We start from the raw sequence: 25,029 nt of genomic DNA on the forward strand, positions 1-25,029 counted from the left end.
AAGTCTTCCAGCATGTCACCCCAGTAGTTCACGATCCTAATATCTTTACTAGAGGCCCTGCAATTTCTTCCCTAACTTCCCACAACTTTCTGAAATACATTTGATCAGGTCCCAGAGATTTATCCTTTTTTTATTTTAAGATTTCCAGCACTTATCTTCTGAAATGTGGACTGTTTTCCCAGATGTTAATATTTATTTCCCCGAGTTTCCTAGCCTCCGTATCTTTCTCCACAGCAAAAACTGATGTGGAATATTCATTTAGTATCTCTTCCATCTCCTGTTGTTTCACAGATCTAACCTTGTTGATCTTTAAGTAGTCCTATTTTCTCCTTATTTGCTCTTAATGTACTTGTAGAATCTCTGGATTATCCTTAGCCTTGAAATAAAAGGTTCTGATAACCCCTTTTGCCCTTCTGATTTCCATCTTGAGAAAGCCTCTACACCCTTACACTGTTAAAGAGATTCACTTGATCCTAGTTGTCTATATCTAACATATGCCTCCTTATTCTTGAGCAGAGGCTCAATATATTTATCCTTTTGTTCTCTACTCTTATAGCCTGACCATTTACTCTAACAGGAACATAATAGCTCTGAAGTCATGATCTCACTTTTGAGAGCCTCCCACTTGTCAATCATCCCTTTACCTGCAAATTGTCTACTCCAAATCAAATTTTGAAAGTTCTTGTCTCATACGATCAAAATTTGCCTTACTCCAATTAAGAACTGTAACTTTTATACCCTTTTCCATTGCTATTTTAAAACTAATAGAATTATGATCACTGGGGTCCCGAAGTGCTCCCCCATTAACACTTCAGTCACTTTCCCTGCCTTATTTCCCAATAGAAGATCAAGTTTTGCTCCTTCTCTAGTAGGTACAATTGATAAAGAAAAATTTCATGAACACATTTAACAAATTCCTCACCATCCAAACACTTAACACGATGGCAATACCAGTCTATGTTTGGAAACTTAAAATCCCCTACTATTACAACGCTATATTTCTTACATATATCTGAGATCTCACAACATATTTGCTTCTCAGTTTCCTGCTGACAACTGGGGGACCTATAGTACAATTCCATCAAGGTAACTATCCCCTTATTTTTGAGTTCCACACATAAAGTTTAACTGGATGATCCCTTAGAAACTGTTGCTCTAAGTACAGCAGTAATGTTTTCCCCACCAAAGGAAAACACCATTTCCCTTCCTCTCTTGCCTCCCTTTCTGTCCTTCCTAAAGCATCTAAACTCCAGAACATCGAGCTAGCAGTCCTGTCCATCCATCAACCATGTTTTTGTAATAGCTATGATGTCCCAGTCTCATGTTCCCACATATGCTCAAAGTTTATCTGCCTTATCTGTAAGAGCCTTTGCAACAGAGGTTGTTTTAGAAGTATAACTAAGATGTTGTAGCTTTTACAGATTGTATTTCCACACTTTTCACTCACCCCCTATGCAGTTAAGCCAACGGTGGTACAACAAGCTGTTGCTTTCCCCTGAGAGGCCATTCCCCTCACAAGTTTTGCAGGGGAATAGCCACACGACACTTCTACACAACCTTCCTAATCCTCTTGTTTTGCATGGTGGTCACCTGATCCCTTCCTGCCTGTGGAGTCTTAGCCTGTCATATGATCACCTCTCCATATGAATTATTCATGACACTTTCTGCTTTGTGGATGCTCCACCATCCCTAGCCCCTCTGATCCAGCTCTGAAACCCCGGTTTTCAGGAGCTGCAGCTCCAGTTACTTCCCATACACATACTGGCCCCAGGCGCTGGAAATGTTCCCAGCTTGATTTACCCCTTTTAAATTAAATCTTTTGGAAGATGCTTAATATAAAATAATACCAACAAATGTAGGGCCCTTACTCCCTGACCCTCATTACAATAGAATACAGTCTTTACAAACTATAAACCCCAAAAATGCCAAAAGCACCTCTTTCCCTTTGTACTAAATTCCCACTGTGTTCCAAATTTCCAGACAGTTGCTCACTGATAATGATAATGATGACTGATAATGGCCATCTATCAGTTCCTTTCATAAAAATAGAATGAGCTGAGATGACTCACATAAATTAAGCTTCAATAGTAATCAACATATATTAAAGCCCTATTCAGGTTTCTGACGATTGACTGTTAACTGCCTCTCCCCACCCCCATCCTCCTCTAGCTTATCTCTCCACGCTTCAGGCTCACTGCCTTTATTCCTGATGAAGGGCTTTTGCCCGAAACGTCAATTTCGAAGCTACTTGGATGCTGTGCTCTTCCAGCACCACTAATCCAGAATCTGGTTTCCAGCATCTGCAGTCATTGTTTTTACCTCTCAGTTAGTTGAGTCAGCTACCTTAATAATCTTTTAACTAGGTAAAAACAATGACTGCAGATGCTGGAAAGCAAATACTGGATTAGTGGTGTTGGAAGAGCACAGCAGTTCAGGCAGCATCCAACGAGCAGCGAAATCGACGTTTCGGGCAAAAGCCCTTCATCAGGAATGCTGAACTTTAGAAAAAAATAAGATTTACCAGTTCATTCCCAACCGTTCTCCAAATTCCCAGAAACACACATTCCCATTGGCTTTCTCACTCAGGATATACTCTCTCATATACAAATTTTATGAGGATCTAGTGAACTGGATTAATTGGATAGTTCTACAAAGAACTGTCACAGGTGCAATAACCAAGCAACTTTCTGTCTCACATAACTCGAGGATTATTCTTAAAATCTGTGACAGTTTAGAGGTTGAATTATCACATGGATTTAGCAGTTGTTCAAGGATTAGAAACAATAGCAAATGTTTTGATATTTGCTTCTTCTCTAGTCCATTTCCCAAAGGGTCTGGAGAATCCACAGCTGTTGGGTTTCAGTGACGTGTTGGAAAGGGCTGGATACTGGACTTTTAAACTTTAAAGTCCACTCAGCAGCTGTCTTACAACATTCAGCAACTAACAGGATACGGTATGTTTTAGTTCAAAGGTCTGAATTAATTTTGTGAAGTATACTTATTCTTAATTCCTGTTTTTCTTGGGACATTTAGATGGGAGCTGCAATTGCCAAACTTTTTCTTCCAACCCTCAGCAGCCTGATCTTCCTTCCTGCCATCGCCATTGCAGCCAAGCGGAGATTCCACATGGAAGCCATGATATACTTCTTCACAATGTTTTTCATAGCGGTAAGAGGATATTTTTGACAATCTATATTTACTTGTCAGGCTATCACAAATGACTGCAATCATCTACCACCATAAGCCGCGTACTACCAGCAGATTACCCTATTCCTTTTACCTGGCATGAAAACAAACAGCGGTGGTGAGACGAGGCAAGGACTTACTCTATCTCTGCTGATTCTTCTGAAGATCTCCTTTTGTTTTGTGAAAATGATCTATCCCCCCCAAGAAGTTTTAGCTACTTCATTCTATTTATTTTTATGTGTAGTTGATTAAAACATTTTTCTTTCTTCTAGTTTTTTCATGCTTGTGAAGGGCCTGGCCTGACAGTTTTGTGTATCATGCGTCATGACATACTGCAGTATTTCAGTGTTTATGGCACAGCCCTATCCATGTGGGTCACTTTAATAGGTGAGAAACAGTTTAATCCAGTTTTCTCTTATTGAAGTTCAGATGATGAAAGTAAATTTCTTGATGTGTTAATTACAGCAGAGCCTCAGGAGAATCATAGAATTAATCACACAGCTATGACCAACAGTGATCTTATTCCACTATTTCCTGTAGCTCAAAATGGAACAAACATTGAAACAAGAAAATCCTAACCCAGCAGTCAGAAACAGATATTTGAGCATAGGTGTAATAATCTTTCCTTACCAGGGGGTTTGAGTGTAAATGTGGCAAATGTTCCTTCTGGAATCTGAGTATATATCTAATGAATGTTTCTAAAAGTGAGCCTGAGTTCACATTCAGATATGGTGAACGTTCCTGAGGACTGTGTATGTGGGCATGATAAACATATGGAAGCCTGTGAGTACATATTGGGAATGTTCCTGAGGGAATCTGTGGGTAGCTATGATAAATGTTCTGTGACAAAAGTCTGTCTACCATGGTGAATGTTTCAGAGGGAGTTACTTTAATTCAGTGGGATGTGGGTGTAACTAATTTAGCCAGCATTTATTGCCCACCCCTAAATGCCTTTGAGAAAGTGGTGATAAGCTGCCTTCTTGGATCACTGCAGTCAGTGTGTTGTTGGTGCACCTATTATGCTATTAAAAAGGGAGTTCCAGGATTTCAACACAGTGACACTGAAGCAACAGCAATATATTTCCACATCAGGGTGGTGTGTCACTTAGAGGGGAGCTTTCAGTTGGTTGAGTTCCTGTGCATCTGCTGTCTTTATCCTTCAAGGTTGTAGAAGTCACAGGTTTGGAAGGAGTTGTTGGAAGATCCTTGAAGAGTTGCTACATTTTATCTTCTAGATGTTATCTGATTCCAAACCCCTCCCATTTGTTGATATTTAAACTGATTCCCCTGCCATCTCTCTCTGGCAATGATTTTCACACTCACAGCGCCCCTTTTCATGGCCAGCCATCTAACTCAATGTTACTGAATAATTTCAATAGTTTGGTCTGCACAGCTCCCCATGCCGGACCTTTAATCTAATTCAGGTTAATAGAACAATGTTCTGCTGTGGTCTGTGCATCTCTCCAAGCTGGGTGGATAACAGTTTCAGTCTTACAGATTAATGCCCTGGTGTGGTCTGCACAGCTCCCCACACTGGACAGATATCTAGTTTGGGTTTACAGACCAGTGCTGTGAAGTGGTTTGCACAATGTTCCACTCTGGATGGATTGTCGTGTTGTATTGAGTGATACACTAGCCTGGTTTACGCAGTTCTCCGTGCTGAACAGATATCTCCTGTGGATTTATAGTGTCTAGGCTGGTTATGTGAGGTGGATTGAGAATGTGATATCACCATCAAGAATGTGGTGCTAGAAAAGCACAGCAGCTCAGGCAGCATCTGACTGGCAGGAGAATTGATGTTTTGGGCATAAGCCCTGATGAAATCTCCTGCTCCTCGTGCTGCCTAACCTTTTCCAGCACCACACTCTCAACTCTGATCTCCAGCATCTGCAGTTCTCACTTTCTCCCAACATGATAGAACTGAAAATTTCAGCTGATCTTGCAATGCCTTTATTTTATGTTCTCATTCTTGAGTTTGGACCCTCCAATCTCTCACTCCATTAGTTTTGCATTGGGACCATGTACAGTTTATCATGATGGTGTAAAAGCAAATTACTGTGGATGCTGGAATCTGAAACCAAAAGAGAAAATGCTGGAAAATCTCAGCAAGTCTGGCAGCATCTGTAAGGAGAGAAAAGAGCTGACGTTTCGAGTCTAACTGACAAAGGCTCCTTACAGATGCTGCCAGACCTGCTGAGATTTTCCAGCATTTTCTTTTTTGGTTATCAATGGTGAATGCCCACTGTCCTGGCAGAAGCCACAGCCTCTTCATTCAGAAGCAGGCTGCCATTCCCATTGTCTTCGGGTCTCCATGTAGAAAGAAAGGATGGCCTCTTGGATAAAGACCGTACCCTCGATAAATGGCTCAAAACATCCTCCCCTTCACCACGTCAAAATATCCCATGTATACTGAGAGCAATGGGGACACTGAGAACATCAGGGAGATGGAGCAACTCTTCTGATGTCTGAACGGGTCAGAGTGAACTCTCCAGTATTACTAAATCCTGTCATCTCTCTCCATTTCAGTAATATACTGCATTTATTCTTCCTTAAATATTCATAGAACCACAGTTAAGCACTTTAAATTCCATCTGCCAAATTGTTGTCCATTGCTTATCCATTTACAGTTCCTTGATACATCCACTTGATAACTTAGTTTCCTGCCTATCTTAGCATCATTGACATATTTGGTTAGAATGCATTTGTTCTTTATCTAAGTTGTTGGTATAGGTTGCAATTAGTTAAGGATCCAGTACTGGTCATTGTGTTAGTGCAATCAGTATTTTCTCTTAAACTGATAAAGACTCATTTATCCCTGCTTTCAGTTCAGTAACCAGGCTTCCCTGTATTCCTGTGTAGCATAAAATCATAGAATTAATGTGTGGAAACAGGCACTTTGGCCCAACAAGTCCACACTGACCCTCCAAAGAGTATCCCACCCAAAGCCATTCCCCAATACTCTACATTTACCCCTGATTAATGTACCTAACCTACACATCCCAGAACATTATGAGCAAATCAGCATGGCCAATTCACCTAGCCTGCACATCTTTGGATTGTGGGAGGAAACCGGGGAACCCAGAGGAAACCCACACAGACACAGAGAGAATGTGCAAACTCCACACAGACAGTCGCCCGAGGCTGGATTGAACCTGGACCCCTGATGCTGTGAGGCTACAGTGCTAACCACTGACCCACCCAGCCGCCCCCAGCAGCTTTGAAAGACTTAATACTCCCGTCTATTTCTTGCGTAACAGGCATGAGAGATTAAAATATCTGTTCCAATTGCTGAGTAATAAGCCCAAATGACTGAATGGCCTCCTCCTGTTCCTGTTTAAAACTCTTGATGGGCTGAATAGACTGCTTCAATATAGGTGTAGTCGTGAATGATGCTGAACATATTGGAATCATCAATGACGAGCCCACTTCTGATTTTATGATGGAAGGAAGGCCATTGATGCTGCAGCTGCTGATGGCCCACACTGCCTCATGAATGCCCAGTTTCGATTTGCTCAGTCCTTTAGAAGTATGTCCTGCTTTGCATGAGGTGGTGTCACATAACACAGTGTGTGGTATCTTTAATATGAGGCTGAGACTTTAGCTCCGCCAGTATTGTGTGCTGGGTGCTCCTACTGATACTGTTAGGGACAGGTACATCTTTGAAAGGCCATAGTGCACCTGGACAAGCACAGTTCATGCAGTGCCACCTTGCACAGCCTCTGATATTGAGCTTGCACGTGGCAGGCAGGGGGGAGATTGCTATCCTCCCCAAACCTGGCTGTGGACATGGGCATGGAGCTCCTCCTAGCTGAGAAGGTTCAAAAGCAGGAACTCTGCTTGCCCCAGGACCAGGAGAGGAGGCCATGACACCAGACCATCCCAGCCAGCTCTAAAGTTGCCGCTTGCCAGGTTAGAGCAGTCTCAGCCATCTGGAGGAATATAAAACATTGTAGGGAGGTTATTGTCCTTCTCTGCTCCGCCAGTGTAAGGGGATACCCAGTCAGAATCTCACCATTCCCATTGAGAAGAATGAACAAGAGGCAGTGAGATTATTTTAATATCAAGTTAGGCCTCATGAAACATCTCGCCACATCTATTGTTAATCTCGCTACAGCACACATTGTTCAGTTTACACAGAAACAGTTTGGCTAGATCTTAGAAACCGCAGGGAGAAGTACATACTGAAGAGAATTGTATATCAAAATCAAAACTGCAGGAATATTTTGTGCATGTTATAAACAAGAAATTAGATATGCAAGTAGACATTGCTGGTGAGACTCAGCGGGTCTGGTAGCATCTGTAGGAAGAAAGCAGCGATAATATTTCAAATCTGGGGATTCTTCTTCAGAACAGTTTTGGTTTCAGATCTGCAGCCTCTGCAGTTCTTTGTTTTCATTTAAATATGCAAATATTGTGCATACTGCAGTATTAATGAACAAATTGATCTGGAAAAGAGGGAAAGGGGTGAGCGCAGAACTACAGGAAATGCGTCAGTTACAGCTGAAGGCCCTGAGCATCAGAATTTGCAGGGAGGTGGAATTCTTGGGTGAGGGCAAAGGAGGTTATGTCAGAGGCAACCCACTGAAATTTGGCATCATGTGAACAGATGTGACTGATTCAGAGAAATGGGAGAATTCAATCACTCTGACGATTATTGGGGTGGCACAGTAGATCAGTGGTTAGCATTGCTGCATCACATCACCAGGGACCCAGGTTCATTTCCATCCTCAGGTGATTGTGTAGTTTGCACATTCTCCCTGTGTCTGCGTGGGTTTCCTCCGGGTGCTCTGGTTTCCTCTCATACTCCAAAAAGTAGGTGAATTGCCCACAGTATCCAGGGATGTGTAGGCTAGGTGGATTATATGCAGGAAATGCTGGGCTAAGGGACAGGGTATGGATGTGTCTGATGGATTTGATGGGCTGAATGGCCTGTTTCCACACTCAAGGGCTTCTATAATTTCCGTCACTCTGTGTTGGTGGTAGAGGGAGCAAATTCAGAAGGTTGCGGATAGGGTGCCAATCAAGTGGGCTGTTTTCTTTTCATGAATGGTGTTGAGCATCTTCAGTGCTGTTGCAACTGCACAAAGTCAGATAAGTGGAAAATATTTTTTCACACTCCTGACTTGTGCCTTGTAGGTGGTGGACAGGCATTGGCATATAGTGAATGTTTCTCAATGTTTATCTCTATAATATTGTTACAGTGTCACTAGACATGTCCCCAAATGTTTAATTTTAAAGTTGACTACTGTGTATTTCAAGTTGTTCAAGTTTATGCTTATATTTAATATTTTAGGCATCTGACAGCTATGAGAGGCACTGGATCATAGAGTGGTGACAGTATAATAAATGACTGTTAATATATTTGCTGACTCTGAAGTAGCAGTTCATCTAGGGCCAATTTCCTGCCTTCAACCTGTAGCCATGCACATTCCTCCTTTTCAATTAATAATCCAGTTACCTCTTGAATGTCTTGATTCACCCAAGAAAAGTCCAACAGTGACAGTGCCTTCCAGATCCAAACTACTCACTGAATAAAAGAGAATTTCCTCATGTTTCAATCGCTTCTTTTGCCAATTACGTAAGAATATAAGAAATAGGAGCAAGAGTAGGCCATCTAGCCTATTGAACCTCCTCCCCCATTCAATAAGATATGGCTGATCTTTTCATGGCCTCAGCTCCATTCACCTGCCTGCTTGCCATAACCCTTAATTCCTTTACTGTTCAAAGATCTATCTATCTTTGCCTTAAAACTTTCAATAAGGCAGCCTCAACTGATTCAGTGGGCAGGGAATTCCACAGATTCACAACCCTTTGGGTGACGAAGTTCCTTCTCAACTCAGTCCTAAATCTGCTCCCCCTTATTTTGAGGCTATGCCCTAGTTCTAGTTTCACCCACCAGTGGAAACAAACACCCTTCTTCTATCTATTCCATTCATAATTTTATATGTTTCTATAAGATCCCCCCTCATTCTTCTAAGTTCCAATGAGCATAGTCCCAGTCTACTCAATCTTTCCTCATAAGCCAACCCTCTCAATCCTGGGATCAACCTACTGAACCTCCTCTGCACCCCCTCTAGTGCTATTACATCCTTTCTTGAATAAAGAGATCAAAATTGTACATTGTACTCCAAGTGTGGCCTCACCAGCATCCTATATAGCTGCGGCATTACCTTCCTATTTTTACATTCCATCACTCTAGCAATGAAGGACAATATACTATTTGCCTTCTTAATTATCTGCTGCACCTGCAAAGCAACATTTTGTGATTCATGCACATGGACATCCAGGTCCCTCTGCAGAGTAGCATGCTGCAATTTTTTACTATTTAAATAAAAGTCCATTTTGTTGTTATTCCTACCAAAATGGATCACCTCACATTTACCAACATTGTACTCCATTTGTCATACCCTTACCCATTCACTTAACCTATCTATATCCCTCTGCAGCCTTTTAGTGTCCTCTGTCTACTACTGGTTTTGTGTCATCTGCAAACTGCACATTACCTGAAATCTGTTGTCTCTGCTTCTTAATCCTGCCACTAATGGAAACAATTTTATCTACTCTTCATGATTTTCAATATCTCTATTAATTCTCCTCTCAACTTCTCCGAGGACAACAGTCCCAGTATCTCCAATCTATCTATGTAAATGAAGTTGCTCATCCCTAGAAACATACTTGTGAATCTTTTCTGCACCCTCTCTAATGCCTTCACAGCCTTCCTTTGTATTCTGTGCCCTCCTTTATAGAATACAGAATCCCATAAGCTTTTTTAAATAAGCTCTCAATCTGTCCTGCTAACTTCAATAATCATTGGAGTCCCTTGGCTTCTGAACCATCTTTAAAATTGTATCCTTTACCTTATACTGTTTCTCTATATACTTTTCACTATACTCATGTCTTATCATTGAAACTGATTGACATTTAGTCAGCAAGAAACTACCAAAGTTGTCACTTATAGAACAAACATATAAAATAGGAGCAAATCATTCAGCCATTCAAGCCTGCTCAGCCATTCAACATGATCACGACTGATCATTCAACTCAATATCCTGTTCCCGCATTCTCGTCATACCTTTTGAACCCTTTAGACCTAAGACTATTTCTAACTCCTTTTTGAAACATTCAACATTTTGGCCGCAAACACTTTCTGATGCAGAGAATTCCACAGGCTTGCCACAATCTGGGTGAAGAAATGTCTCCTCATCTTAGTCCTAAATGGGCTAGCTCATATCTTTAAATTGTGACCCCTGGTTCTGGGCTCCCCTATCATCAGAAACATCTTTCCTATGTTTACCCTGTCTAATCCTGTTAAAGATTTAGAGGTTTCTACGAGACCGTCTTCTCATTCTTCCAAACTCCACTTTACTCACATAGTCTGACACTCTTGATCACCTGCAGAGATCTATCATTTGGCCTGATGACACTCCAATTACACCACTTATATGATCTTTTGATCTCACTGATTATGAAGTCTGTGCCTGAGTGCTCTCTTCACTTCACCTGATGAAGGGGTAGTGTTCCAAAAGCTTGTGATTTCAAATAAATCTGTTGGACTATAACCTGGTGTTGTATGATTTTTGACCATGTCCACTCATGTCCAACACTGCACCTCCACAACATTCTAAACTCCAGTGATTACAGTCCTAACTGTTCAAGTTTCTCTTAATTTGTCAGTCCTGCAATCCCTCAAATTAGTTTGGTAAACCTTTGTTACACTCCATCCATAACCAGAATATCCTTTCTCAGACAAATAGACTAAAACTGTATACAATACACGAGATGTGGCGACAATTGTAGCAAGACATCCCAGAACCTGTACTCAAATCCTTTCATTATGAAGGCCAACCTACCATTACCTTCTTTACTACCAGCAACAGATGCATGCTTACTTTTAGTGATTGGTGTACAAGGACACCCAGATTTCCTCTCCCATTCCCAATCTCGCCATTAAGATAATAACCTGCCTACTTGTTTCTCTTAGCAAAGTGGATAACTTCACATTTATCCAAATTGTTCTACATCTGCCATGTATTTTCTCACTCACTCAACTTGTCCAAATAACATGAAACATCTCTGCATCCTCCTGGCAGGTCACCCTCCAAACCAGCTTTGTGTCATCTTCAAACTTGGAGATATTACATTTAGTTCCCTCATCTAGATCATTAATATAAGTTGTGAATAGCTGGAATCCAAACACTGATCCCTGCGGACACCACTAATCACTGCCTGCCACTCTGAAAAGGACACGTTTATTCCTACCCTTTGTTTCCTGTCTGCCAACCAGTTCTCTTTCTATGTCAGTACACAACATCCAATCACATGCATTTTATTTTTAAAAACTGAAAGTACTGTGGATGCTGTAAATCAGAAACAACAATAGCAATTGTTGGAAAAGATCAGCAGGTCTGGCAGCATCTGTGGAGAGAAATCAGAGTTAATGTTTCAGGTCAAGTGAAACTTCCTCAGCATTCACTCTAATTTAACATGCTAGCTTCTTATGTGGGACCTTATCAAAATTCCTCAAGTAAACCACATCCACTTGCTCTCCCTTATCAACTCTACTAATTAGATCCTCAAAAAACTCTAGCAGATTTGTCAAGCATAAGTTCCGTTTTGGAAATCCATACTCGCTGTAGTGATTGAAACCAGATCTCATTGACTATGAGACCCTTGATTGGGATCATTGACCTGGGTCTACCATGGAGCCCTGGCAGATATAAACAGGAGATTCAGAAAGTCTACTCAGTCTAGGGACTGGCTTTGAGCTGGCTGGTCAGAGCCAATGTATTGTGCACATATTAGTAAAGGTGACTTGAGGATGGATATTTGCCTCTGTGCAGTTATTTCACTGACTTTACTGGACTCTGCCACTGTTTTCCAAGTATTCAGCTATTAAATCTTTTATAATAGACATTTTCCCCATTACCAACATTAGGCTAACCAGTCTATAATTCTGTTTTCTCTCCTACTCCTTTTTTAAATTGTGGGATTGCATTAGCTATCTTCCAATCCATAGGAATTGTTCCAGAGTCTGTAACATCTTGAAAGATGACCACCAATGCATTTGCTATTTCTTGGCCCACTTCCAAAGTATTTTGGGATGCATATTATCAGACCCTGGGGATTTGTTGGTCTTTAATCCGATCAATTTGTCCATTTTCCTACACTAGACACTATAGAACATAGAACAATACAGCACAGAACAGGCCCTTCAGCCCATGATGTTGCGCCGACCATTGATCCTCATGTAAGGTAAACGTAATCCTCATGTAATGTAAGGTACGAACTCTCAAATTTCTGTGACCATACGCATGTCCAGCAGTCTCTTAAATATCCCCAATGACCTCGCTTCCACAACTGCTACTGGCAACGCGTTCCATGCTCTCCCAACTCTCTGCGTAAAGAACCCACCACCTCTGACATCCCCTCTATACTTTCCGCCAAACAGCTTAAAACTATGACCCCTCGGGTTAACAATTTCTGCCCTGGGAGAAAGAGTTGATAGCCAGAGACTATCTATGCCTCTCATTATCTTGTACACCTCAATTAGGTCCCTCTCTTCCTTTTTTCCAATGAAAAAAGTCCGAGCTCAGTCAACCTCTCTGCATAACTTAAGCCCTCCATTCCAGGCAGCATCCTGGTAAACCTCATCCGAACCCTCTCCAAAGCATCCACATCTTAATATAATAGGGTGATCAGAACTTGGACACAGTATTCCAAGTGCAGTCTAACCAAAGTTTTATAGAGCTGCAACAAGATCTCACGACTCTTTAAACTCAAACCCCCTGTTAATGAAAGCCAAAACACCATATGCTTTCTTAACAACCATGTCTACTTGGATGGCAATTTTAAGGGATCTATGTACCTGCACACCAAGATCCCGCTGTTCCTCCACACTGCCAAGAATCCTGTCTTTAATCCTGTACTCAACTTTCAAGTTCTACCTTCCAAAATGCATCACTTCACATTTATCCAGGTTGAACTCCATCTGCTACCTCTCAGCCCATCTCTGCATCCTGTCAATGTCACGCTGCAGCCTACAACAGTCCTCTATACTGTCAATGACGCCTCCAACCTTTGTGTCATCTGCAAACTTACTAACTCATCCTTCAATCTCCTCATCCAAGTCATTAATAAAAATGACAAAGAGTAGAGGCCCAAGAACAGCGCACCGTGGAACACCACTCACCACTAACTTCCAGGCAGAATACTTTCCTTCCACTACCACTCGCTGTCTTCTGTCAACCAGCCAATTCTGTATCCAGACAGCTAAATTTCCCTGTATCCCATTCCTCCTGACCTTCTGAACGAGCCTACCATGGGGAACCTTATCAAATGTCTTGCTGAATGTGATATACACAACATCCACCACTCGACCCTCATCAACTTGTCTAGTAACATCCTCAAAGAACTTAATAAGATTTGTGAGGCATGACCTGCCCCTCACAAAGCCGTGCTGACTGCATTTAATTAAGCCATGCTCTTCCAGATGGTCATAAATCCTATCCCTCAGAATCCTCTCTAACACCTTGCAGACGACAGACGTGAGACTGATAGGTCTGTAAATGCCAGGGATTTTCCTATTTCCTTTCATGAACAGAGGAATTACATTTGCCTCCCTCCAGTCCTCAGGTACTACTCTAGTGGAGAGGGAGGATGAAAAGATCTTCGCAAGTGGCGAAGCAATCACATTTCTCACTTCCCAAAGCAGCCAAGGTCAAATCTGATCTGGCCCTGGCCACTTGTCAATCTTAATGTTTGTCAAAATTTTCAGCACATCAACTTCCTCAATCTCTATCCGTTCCAGCATGCACACCTGCTCCTCAATGGTTTCTTTCACTACAAGGTCCTTTTCTTTATTAAAGACAGAAGCTAAAAACTCATTTCGGGCTTCCCCTACCTCCTCAGACTCTATACACAAGTTCCCTATGCTATCCCTGATCGGCCCTACTCTTTCTTTGATCATTCTCTTATTCCTCACATACATACAAAATGCCTTTGGATTCTCCCTAATCCTTCCTGCCAAGCTTTTTTCGTGCCCCCTCCGGGCTCTCCTCAGACCATTTTTGAGGTCCTTCCTTGTCTGCCTATAATCCTCTAGTTCTGAGCAAGACCCTTGCTTCCTCCACGTTACATAAGCTGCCTTCTTTCTTTTGACGAGAAGCTCCTCCACTCTCGTCATCCAAGGTTCCTTTATCTTACTCCTTCTTGCCTGTCTCAGAAGAACACATTTATGCATCACTCACAACAACTGTTCCTTAAACAGTCTCCACTATGTAGCCCCTCCCCCACCCCAATATTTTTGGTATGTTATTTGTGTCTTCTGTTGCAAAGATGGAACCAAACTATGTATTCAGTTGGTTTGCCATCTCCTTATTCCTCAGTATAACTTCTGTTTCTGACAGTAAAAGACCTGTGTTGTCTTCACTGATCTTTTCCTCATCACAATCTTTTATAATCAATTTGTACTTTCCCTGCAAGCTTACTCTCACACTTAATCTTCCCCTCTTAATCAATCCCTTGTCCTCCCTAGATGATAGTGTTCATGGGTTCGGAAGTTGCTATCTCAGAAGCTTTGGAGAATTTTTGGTGGTGCGTCTTGTAGACAGTACACACTGCTGTTACGGAACATTGGTGTTGGGGGGAATGAAAGTTTATGATGTGGGGTCAGTCAACCAGCTGCTTTGTTCTGATGTCAAACTTCTGTTGTCACAGCTGTACTCATCCAGGCAAGTGGAGAGTATTTCATCACTCTCCTGACTTGTGCTTTGTAGATGTGAACAGACTTCAGGGAGTTGGGAGGTATGGTGCTCACTGCAGGACTCCTAGCCTCTGATTTGTTTGTTTCGTCGCAGCGAAGATCTTGACCCATGGGAGGGATCTCTCAGTTCCACGATCAGTCAATAAACACTAGCAGTTCGGTCTGGTTCTGTAAGATTTCACTCTTTATTCAATCTTGGCTGGGCACAGGTTGTCCAGTAACACAGAGGTTAAACACTTCCGTGTTGCTCAGAGAAACTGCGCATGTGGCTTAAGACAAAGAAATTTTTATACTTTTTTTTGAGAAGTATGCAGGCCATAATCACAGAGCACATTCAAACAATTACCAATCAATTTTAATGAAAGGACTTTATTGACAGCAACTTAGCACAATGATATTTCCTGGGAACCAACCTTATTTTCCAACATCCAATTCCTCCTATCTTGCAAACCAAGTCTCTGCACCTGCACTTGCAAGGACAGTTAGGATGGCTAGTAATGTCTTATCTAGTCTAGTTATTTCTACGCTGTAAAGGAAGCATTGTCTGCTAATCTCTGTAGAGACAGACTGCGGTCATGTCAATTATGAAGCTTTAGCAGGGTTAAAAGCCATTTTATGCAGCTTTAAGCAGAATTGCCAATTTGCAGCTGAGAAGCCATTTTGTCATGTGCATTAAAAAGCCATTTTATTGCTGCCTATGTTAGTAAGAGTATGTATTAAATGGTTATTCATGATTACAGCCCGTGTTCAGATTTCAGATGCTCATCTCCCCTCTTTGGTCATTCAATGACCACACCATAGGATGGGAGAGCATAGATTAGATCAGTCCAATCAAATGGATGTGAGACAATGCCATACTTCATTCTCATCTGGGGAGGAAGTAGGGGTAGGCAATCGCACCTCCTCATCTTCAGTTGGATGGAGAAGAAGCATTTTCTGATGTGAACCGATGCTGTCAACAGAAGTTATTAGCTTAGCAATAACACATTTAACAATAGCAATGCCAGCAAAGAGAAAACTAAAACAATACCAATATACATAGCCAGATTTATCAACCAGTTGTATCATGAGCCAAAGCCCCAATCTCCCCATCCCGCACCTTCGAAGGTGACCGACGATTTGACCGACGAAGGTGCGGATGTTTTCTATATGCCTGGTAATATTCTCGATGAGCTGAAAATGTGTTGCTGGAAAAGTGCAGCAGGTCAGGCAGCATCCAAGGAGCAGGAGAATCGACATTTCGGGCATGAGCCCTTCTGTCCTGAAGAAGGGCTCACGCCCGAAACGTTGATTCTCCTGCTCCTTGGATGCTGCCTGACCTGCTGTGCTTTTCCAGCAACACATTTTCAGCTCTGATCTCCAGCATCTGCAGTCCTCACTTTCTCCTAATATTCTCGATGAGGCCAGTAACCCCCATCATGCATTTGCCTTTAACTATGGCGCAAACCCCACCTTCCTTCTCGAGTAGGTAGTCGAGGGCATACCGGTTTTGTCGGGAAAATAGGTGTAATTCTGATAGCATGTCCTTAACTCCTGGTAAGGCCACGGCTGTCTTGTTGTCCAAGAGGGTGAGGTCGCAAATGAGATCATTTTGGTTTTGATGGCTAATAATGCCTGCAGACCCTCCTAAGGAAAAATCACTAAGAAATGTGTACCCCACAGACTGAGTTTTAATGGTGCCCAAAGCCTTAGCATCTCTCCAATGTGCGTAGAATTCAGGTGAGACTGAACGTTTGACAGGGAAACCCCAATCTCATTCCCATTCCCAGGTAATTGGACAGGGAATAGGAGGCAGGAAAAGTATCCCTACAGCTACAGCATGGGGAGTACATATTTCATCAAGGACAAGGAAGTTGGATGCTTTGCCTTGACTGAAAAAATACTAGCTGAAAAATGTGTTGCTAGAAAAGCGCAGCAGGTCAGGCAGCATCCAAGGAGCAAGAGAATCGACGTTTCGGGCATAAGCCCTTCAGGAATGAGGAGGGTGTGCCAAGCAGGCTAAGATAAAAGGCAGGGAGGAGGGACTTGGGGGTGGGGCATTGGAAATGCGATAGGTGGAAGGAGGTTAAGGTGAGGGTGATAGGCCGGAGAGGGAGTGGGGGCGGAGAGGTCGGGAAGAAGATTGCAGGTCAAGAAGGCAGTGCTGAGTCCGAGGGTTGGGACTGAGATAAGGTGGGGGGAGAGGAAATGAGGAAGCTGGAGAAATCTGCATCCCTTCTTGAGCACCAATGCTGGCAATGACGAGTCCATATAGCAGGGTAAGTTCGATCTTCATCATAATGGTCATTTCTGGAGCAAGGATTGGGATATCTAAAACAGACGAAGAATTACTATTCGAAACATGCAGCTGTATCTTAGTTGTCTGGTTTGATTCCGGTTCCTCTCTTAGTTCCCCGTTGTATTCAGCTCCATCATCTCCCCCCTTGGAATTGTACAATTACCTTCCAATGATTGTGATGAACCCAGGCAGAGTGTCTGGCCACCTTAACAGCAGTCGGGGTAGTGAGGAGGACCTGGAAGAGTCCTTCCCATTGACCACGACGTATCCAATTCTTGATGAGAAAGAAAGAGCCTGGTTCAACAGTGGGAGCACTGTCAAGGGAGGAGAGTTTCTCGTGAGCAGCACAGACTTGGGAATGAAGACCTCGCAAAATTTTAGTCAAGGAGAAGACATAGGAGGACAGTCATGTGGTGGAAGTGAATAGAGGAGGAGGCATCATCCCAAGGTGTGTGGAAAGCTCGACCTTGGACTATTTTGGCTGGGGACTAGTTAGTTTTACCCACAGGAGTGCATTGTAGGTGGAACAAAACCAGAGGCAATAACCTGACCCATGAAGAACCTGTCTCAGAAGTCAATCTGGTAAATTTAGTTTTCAGAGTCTGGTAACAACACTCCACGAGCCCTGCAGCCTGTGGACGATAACCATAATGAAGTTGGCAGCAGATTCCAAAGTGAGAGCATGATTCTTCATTAATATCACCAATAAAATGAGAACCATTGTCAGACACAGGCAAAAGGGAATACCAAAGCAGGGAATAATCTCCTTAAGTAAGATATTTACAACAGTTTTGGCAGCAGCATTAGAAGTAGGGTAAGCTTCAATCATGACCAAAACATACTTATTGTGCTGACACCTTTGCAGGGTTTGGCAGGGCCCTTCAGGGAGGGTTGTCAGTCCCACCCTTGCCCGGGTTGTGTTCTTGACAGGTGAGACATCAAGCATTAACGCATTGGGCCATCTGCTGGAGGCGAGGGCGCCACCAGGTGGTCAAAAGGAGGTCAGATGTCGAACAAGCACCACAATATGTAGCATTGTGGAGACAATCAATGACCCATAAAGCAAGAGCATCAGACATACAAATCTGTCCAGCCGGAGTAGTCCATAGAATAGTAACAGGATTACAATAACAGACGGCTTTGGACCACAACTGCTTTTCAGAATCAGAGGCAACCCCCTTTAAGGTAACAACATCTTTAATGGTTGGCATTAGTTTGACCGAGGTTGACCCAGTCTCGTCAGAGCTTTCAGTCTGGCTCATCATTTTAGGCACGATCATTAAATGGCCACGAGAGACTTATTTTGCAGTCTCATCAGCAGCACGGTTACCAATGCCGACAGGGGATTTGCCAGTAGAATGGGCAGCACATTTGATAACAGCAACCTGTTTTGGGAGCAGGAGCACTACTAAAAGATCTGAGACAAGCTGGCAGTAGGGAATAGGAGTACCAGATAATGTCAAAAACCCTCTGTTTTTTCAGAGTTGTCCAAAATCATGTATAACCCCAAAATCATATGGGGAGTCAATGTAAATGTTAATACAAAGACCCATCCCAAGGATGCAGGCACAGATCAGAGCACAAAGCTCAGCTTGTTGGGCACGAAAAGGAGTCTCAAAGGCAGCAGACTCTAGCACGGAGCCATAGTCATCAATCTGTATGGTCAGTAGAAGAACTACTATTCGTGAACATATTGATATCAGGGTCTGAGATAAGGGCATCCGAAAGATCTGGACAAATTTGAATGTCTTCATTGATGAGGAGAAAACAATCATGATCAGGAGTGGATAAGGGTGAAGGGGGATGTGCAAGGAAATCAGCAGGATTAATGGTGGTACAGTACTTAAAGGTCAGTCAGGGATTGTTGAGGAGGTAAACCTCATAACGGTTTTGGTGAGCAGCAGTCAAATGTTGAGTTTGCAATTGTCCCAACAGGTCAATTACTACATGAGAACTGTAGATAACAATGTCCGGCTGAAGCATGAGGTTTTCTGCGGACTGCAAACTAAGATAAAAAGCGGTTAGGATTTGAGTGCAACAGGGTGTCCTAAAGCAACAGAATCAAGTTTAGTAGAGAAATAGACAACTGGGCGGTATTGATCTCTATGTAGTTGAGTGAGAACTGAGGAAACACAGTCATCTAGAATAGTGCAGTACAGTTGGAAGGGTCTGTCATAGAGTGGTCTTTCCAAAGCTGGAGTTTGTGATAAGGCTTGCTTAAGTTCATCGAAGGCTTGTTTTGCCTCTGAGGAGAGGTCAAAGCTACCTTCATAGGAGGTAAATGGGGTCAACATCTTAAAGAGGAGGGCAGTGTTGGGAATCCATTGTTGGCAGATATTGACCATGCCCAACCACTGGCGTACATGTTTCCCAATTGTTGGGACTGGGAAGTTGACAATAGGAGTGATCCACGTCTGTTCAAGAGAGCGTGAGTCAGCAGACAGGATGAAACCTAAAAACTTTACCTGATGTTGTGCAATGGAACCTTTTTCAGAGAGACTACATAGCCCAGGCATTTCAGATCGTTGAGGAGGAGGAGGACGACATCAGAGTGTTTGGATTCTTCACCTAGACTGGCAACAAAGAGGTCATCTACGTATTGTATCAGTGCAGATCCACCTGTGAGGGTTAGAGACTGCAATTGTTTCTGTGTAAGACCTGAGAGAATAAGGTTGGAGAGTGTATGATCCCTTGAGGTAGTCAAGTCCATGTCAGCTGGTGTCCATTAAAGGTAAAGGCAATAAGGTACTGACTGTCCTCATGAAGAGACAGAGAAAAAAGGCATGTTGCAGGTCAACAACAGCAAAACATTTAGCTTCTGAGGGCTAGAATATGTGCTGGATTTAGGACCAGGGCATGAAGAGGCTGCAAGATGGCGTTGATAGCTCTTAAGTCTTAAACCAGTCTATAATGGTCTGTCTTGCCAGGTTTTGGGACAGCTATAATTGGAATGTTACAGGGTGATTTGCAAGGGAGCAGAATGCTTTGGTGGAGAAAATCATCAATTTAAACAGTAACGCTCGGTATCACTTGTTGTTTCAGCGGATATTGGCAGATGGATGGTCGAATAACATTTTGGTTTTAGAGCGATCTGAATGGGTTCGCAATCCGTGAGTCCAACATGGGAGGGTGTTTCGACTCATTCTTCTGGATGGACTAACTCAAGGATATCCCAACCTTCATGGTGCCGGAGTGTGGCATTGTGTGAGGTAGGAGTTGGATAGTAGAGGATAGTCATCCCTCTATGGAATGTTTGCAGCTGATAGCAGTGTTGGCCAGCCCTGGTGACTATATGGTGGACCAAGGGGCCCAGGTCCTTAGCATGATGAGGCACATTAATCTTCCGGGGGATGTGAGGGGCTGAGATTTCTGCTTGTTTCCACAGGTGAGAGGGTATTGGAATGAAATCTGCTTCGCCTTTTGGGCCAGTGACCCAAGCCAAGATCTGTATAGTCCATTCAGTACCAATCAAATCTCTGAAGAAATCTTTAAGGGATTTGTCTTGACCTGTCCGAACATAAGTAAGGGTGACGTGACTTCCAGACTCTTGAGGGTCAAGTGACCACCATTGGGGTTTAGTGGACACGTACAGTTGGTGCTCAACTGAGTTAGAATCAAGTTGGACACCATCAGGGGAGCAGGCAAGTTTAACTTGAAAAGCACACAGTAGATCTCGTCCCATTAGATTGCAGGGTAATGTGGTAGTGATCACAAAGCGGTGATCCAGGGACGATGGAGTTGAGTAGCATTAGCGTCAACCCAGTCCAGATTGTCTTGACTGCTGTGGTGACAGAGGACGGCAGAAAGTTTAATAACATGGAGTTATATTGAGCATTGTCAGCATGAAAATTCAAGGTTCGATCCCCAGAATAGCATTCTTGGAAGCATTCAAGGAAATCTTCAGCAGATTCCTTACTTTTAGGGCAAAGTTCGAGAATACTGGTAAGATCCTTAGGTTTTACCAGTATGGCGGATGCAGCAGCAAGGATATAATCCTGTTGCTGCTGATCCTGACATACAGCTTTGGAGAGGGCAGTGAAATCACTGTAACCAATGCATTCAGTGAACTGGGCGTATTCAGTACAGGTAAGGATTTGTTGAATAAGGGCCCAAAGGTCCTGGGCAGTGCCATCATAAACTTTAATTGTGGTGTTGAGGGGACTTGTGGTGGTCTGGTGCATTACTGAGAATAGACATAATTTCATGGGGTTTCCAGGGACAGTAGACACGGATAGTGGCGTTTTGACTGGGAGTGCCAGCCCGCGGGCTCAGCAGTTCTCTCATTTGGAACATGCCTGATGCATGTATTTAGTCTCTCGAGTCCTTGAAATCCTCTCAATGGGATTTCTGATGGTTGAGCGCGTTGTTTTTTAGAGGATTGGTTAGATTTTGATTTTTGTCGACTGCAAGTATTAGTTTAGTATTAAAAGTTAGTAAACTAAGGAGGGGTGGGGAACAGGCTTGGCTACAGCAGCAGCATATGTTTGAGGATGAGCTGCAGTTGCCGAACTAACAGGATCCTGAGGAATGGGAGAAAGAACGGCATTATCGGGGCAGGGTGGGGGGATCTAATATCTTGCAAACCTAGTCTGTGCACCTGCACTTGCAAGGTCAGTTAGGATGGCTAGTAATGTCTTATCTAATCTAGTTATTTCTATGCTGTAAAGGAAGCATTGTCTGCTAATCTTTGTTGAGACAGACTGTGGTTAGTTCAGCTTTTAGCAGGGTTAAAAGCCATTTTATGCAGCTTTAAGCAGAATTGTCAATTTGCAACCTAGAAGCCATTTTGTCATGTTAGTTGCATTAAGAAGCCATTTTATTGCTGCCTATGTTAGTAATAGCATGTATTAAATGGTTGTTCCTGACTACAACTAGTTACTTCAGCCTGTATTCAGATTTTAGATCCTCAACAAAATGTAAAAGGCTAGACCAGTTTAGTATCTGGTCAATGGAACTACCAGGATTTTAATAATGGGGAATTTGGCGATGGTGATGCCATTGAATCTGATGGGGCAATTATATTCTTCCTTGTTGGATATGCTCAATGCCTGGCACTTGTGTGGTATGAAGGAATGTAGACTACCTCAGTATCTAAATGAATCTTGTTGATCACTATGCAATCATCTGTGAACAACCCTTCTTCTGACCTTATGATGGAGGTAAAGTCATTGATGAGGTTACCGAGATGGTTGGGCCTTGGCTACTACCCTGAGGAACTCCTGCAGAACTATCCTGAAGGTGAGAGAGAGACCTGCAAAATCATAATCATCTTCATTTGTGTTAGGTATGACTGCAACCTGTGGAGAGTCTTCCTCTTGATTCCCATTGACTCTCGTTTTGCCAATGAGTCAAACGCAGCCTTGAGTTTTGGGATAGCCGCTCCCACCTCACCTCTGAAATTCTGCTGTTTTGTCCATGTTTGAATCATGGCTATAATCAAGTCAGGAACTGAGTGACCCTGGTAGAATCTGAATTGAGAATCAGTATCAATAATTACATGGTTGCCAGTAGGCTAGTTTTTTATTCCAGATTTTTATTTTCAAATTTCATAATTTACCATGGGATTTGCACCCATTTTGCACACATTATTCTGAGGTTCTGCATTACTAGTCCAGTGATATGACCACTATGCCATTACCGACTTGGCACCAATCTCTTTCAACAGGTTTTGGATTCTGATTTAATTCCACCAAATCAAATAGCATATGTTAGTCATTATTTGAGGTGGAATCATAAAATGATGCAACACATGAGGCTGTTCAAGCCTTTGTACCTCGCAGGAATAATCTCATGACAATGCTTTTACCTATGGATCAGATTGTTAATATTTTAAAAATGGACATTTCAGACAAGTGAAAGAAGAAGCTGCATTTTGTATAATTTTCCCATGTGTCATTAGTGGCTTTGAGCATGTCGCCATGCACCCCAGTGATGGTGACAGCTTTAGCTATTTTCTATTCAACCTGTTCAGAAATATTATGACATACGTCTGGAGCATGTGAGTCTTAAACCTGAGCCTCCTAACTTAGTGGTACAGATATTCCCACCGTACCACAAGAGCCCAGATGCAGCTTTAGATTTGTGATTCTTTTACGTGTTTACAAATCTGATATGAAACCTACCATGGGATGTCATGAGGCAAGATTCTTTCTCAGTGGAAGTGAGTACAAAATCAAAGAGTGTGTGTGTTAAAAGTCTACTTGTGGATATATGAAATTCTGATATGGATTCTTCATGACCATTAATGATATTTGAGGTTAACATCTTCAATGCTGACAAGTTAAACAGTAGAAAACTGATAGTGAATTATAAAGATAATCAGTGGATTCTATAACATCTGTTGTTTGAATTGTCTTTCTTATTAAGACAATACCCATTGCATTTCTGAGATAGCTTACTCCTTTTTATGAAATAATAAGTAACTATAAATGCCCTTTTGTTTTTCTTATTTGGTATTTAGCACTGGCAGAATTTGAGGAACCAAAAAGGTCTACATTGGTTATATTTGGAGTGCTCACTCTGAGTGTTCGAATCTATCAAGATCGTTGGGGCTATGGTGTTTTCTCTGGACCAATTGGAACAGCTGTCTTCATAATAACCATCAAATTTGTACGTAGAGTTACGAAAGCATCTATGCATGTCCTAATGTTATATCACTATTACTGTTCATCATTGCAGCTCTTTCTGGCATTCATCTGTCCTAGATTCTCTTTTTTTTTGTTTCACCAATTTTAGAAGCAGAATAATAATTGAGTATCTATTAATCCAGTCTTTGGCTCACTTAAATATCAGGTTGTTTTACTGTGTAGATTTTGACCATAAGACATAAATCAAATGGCCATTTATATTCTTATCGAGTCTGCTGTGCCATTCAATGAGATTATGGCTGATCTGATAATCCTCAATGCCACTTTACTGCATTATTCCCATACCCTTTGATTCATTTACTGATTAAAAATCTGTCTTGAATATACTTCATGACTTGCAACTTCATCCAAGGGTCTTAGAATGGTGAGATAGTTAATGTATTAGTTTTAATTGTCCAAAGTTCCCAATATTCAGGGAAGATTCCTTTCAATTTAAAGTTAGTGCATGTAACTTATGCTGTATGACTCAAAAAAAAGTTTAAAAAAAACATTGAAGGGAGAGAAAAAGACAAGAGTCTTCAGGCGTGTTAGCTTGATATCTGTCACAGAGAAAATGTTAGAACCTATTCTAACATAAGCTAAAGCAGGGGACTTAAAAATTCAAGGTTAATAGGTGGAGTCAACATGGTTTTGTGAAAGAGAAATTTAACCAATTTATTGGAGTTCTTTGAGGAAGTAATGTATGCTGTGAATAGAAGGAAACAGGTGTATGAACTAATCTTCAATTTCCAGAATTTGATAAGGTGTCACATTAGAAATTATTGCAGAAAGTATACCCTCCGCACTGGGGTAACATTTTGGCATGGATAGATGATTTGCTAGTAAATAGGAAACTGAACAGGCATAAATGGAAAATTTTACGGTTGAAAAGAAGTAACAAGCGGTGTGTCACAGCGTCAGTGCCAGAGTCTCAATTTTTACATTTTATATACATGACTTGGCCTGAAGATATGGTTGCTAAATTTGCTAATGATGCAAAAAAATCTGGGTTCCAAGAAGGTGGTGGAGTAGGACATTTCAGCAAAAGCTCATCCACTCCGTCCGTTTCTTTTTCTTTTTTACTCTTTTATTTTTTTTTGTGTTTCTTTTTCTCCAATGTCCTGAACTCTCAGCCTCAGCATGGGCTCAAATACAAAGGTAAGGAGGCTATGCTTCAG

The 25,029-nt window shown here is 42.1% G+C and overlaps 1 protein-coding gene across 2 annotated transcripts in view; it reads left to right on the top strand.

Moving 5' to 3' along the window:
- The first annotated feature begins 2,901 nt into the window (after nucleotides 1-2,901).
- Nucleotides 2,902-25,029, top strand: part of mymk (myomaker, myoblast fusion factor) — a 63,334-nt gene continuing 41,206 nt past the window's right edge. For both annotated transcript variants that reach the window (XR_011956138.1, XM_072566139.1), the window contains exons 1-4: nucleotides 2,902-2,954; nucleotides 3,034-3,168; nucleotides 3,459-3,573; nucleotides 23,686-23,834. Coding sequence is in view for 1 of the 2 variants with exons in the window: in XM_072566139.1 (XP_072422240.1) it covers nucleotides 3,034-3,168; nucleotides 3,459-3,573; nucleotides 23,686-23,834 (399 nt within the window). In the remaining variant the exon portion in view is untranslated. The remainder of the gene's footprint in view (nucleotides 2,955-3,033; nucleotides 3,169-3,458; nucleotides 3,574-23,685; nucleotides 23,835-25,029) is intronic.

This window comes from Chiloscyllium punctatum, chromosome 49 (genome assembly GCF_047496795.1).
Source record: "Chiloscyllium punctatum isolate Juve2018m chromosome 49, sChiPun1.3, whole genome shotgun sequence".
Lineage (NCBI taxonomy): Eukaryota > Metazoa > Chordata > Chondrichthyes > Orectolobiformes > Hemiscylliidae > Chiloscyllium > Chiloscyllium punctatum.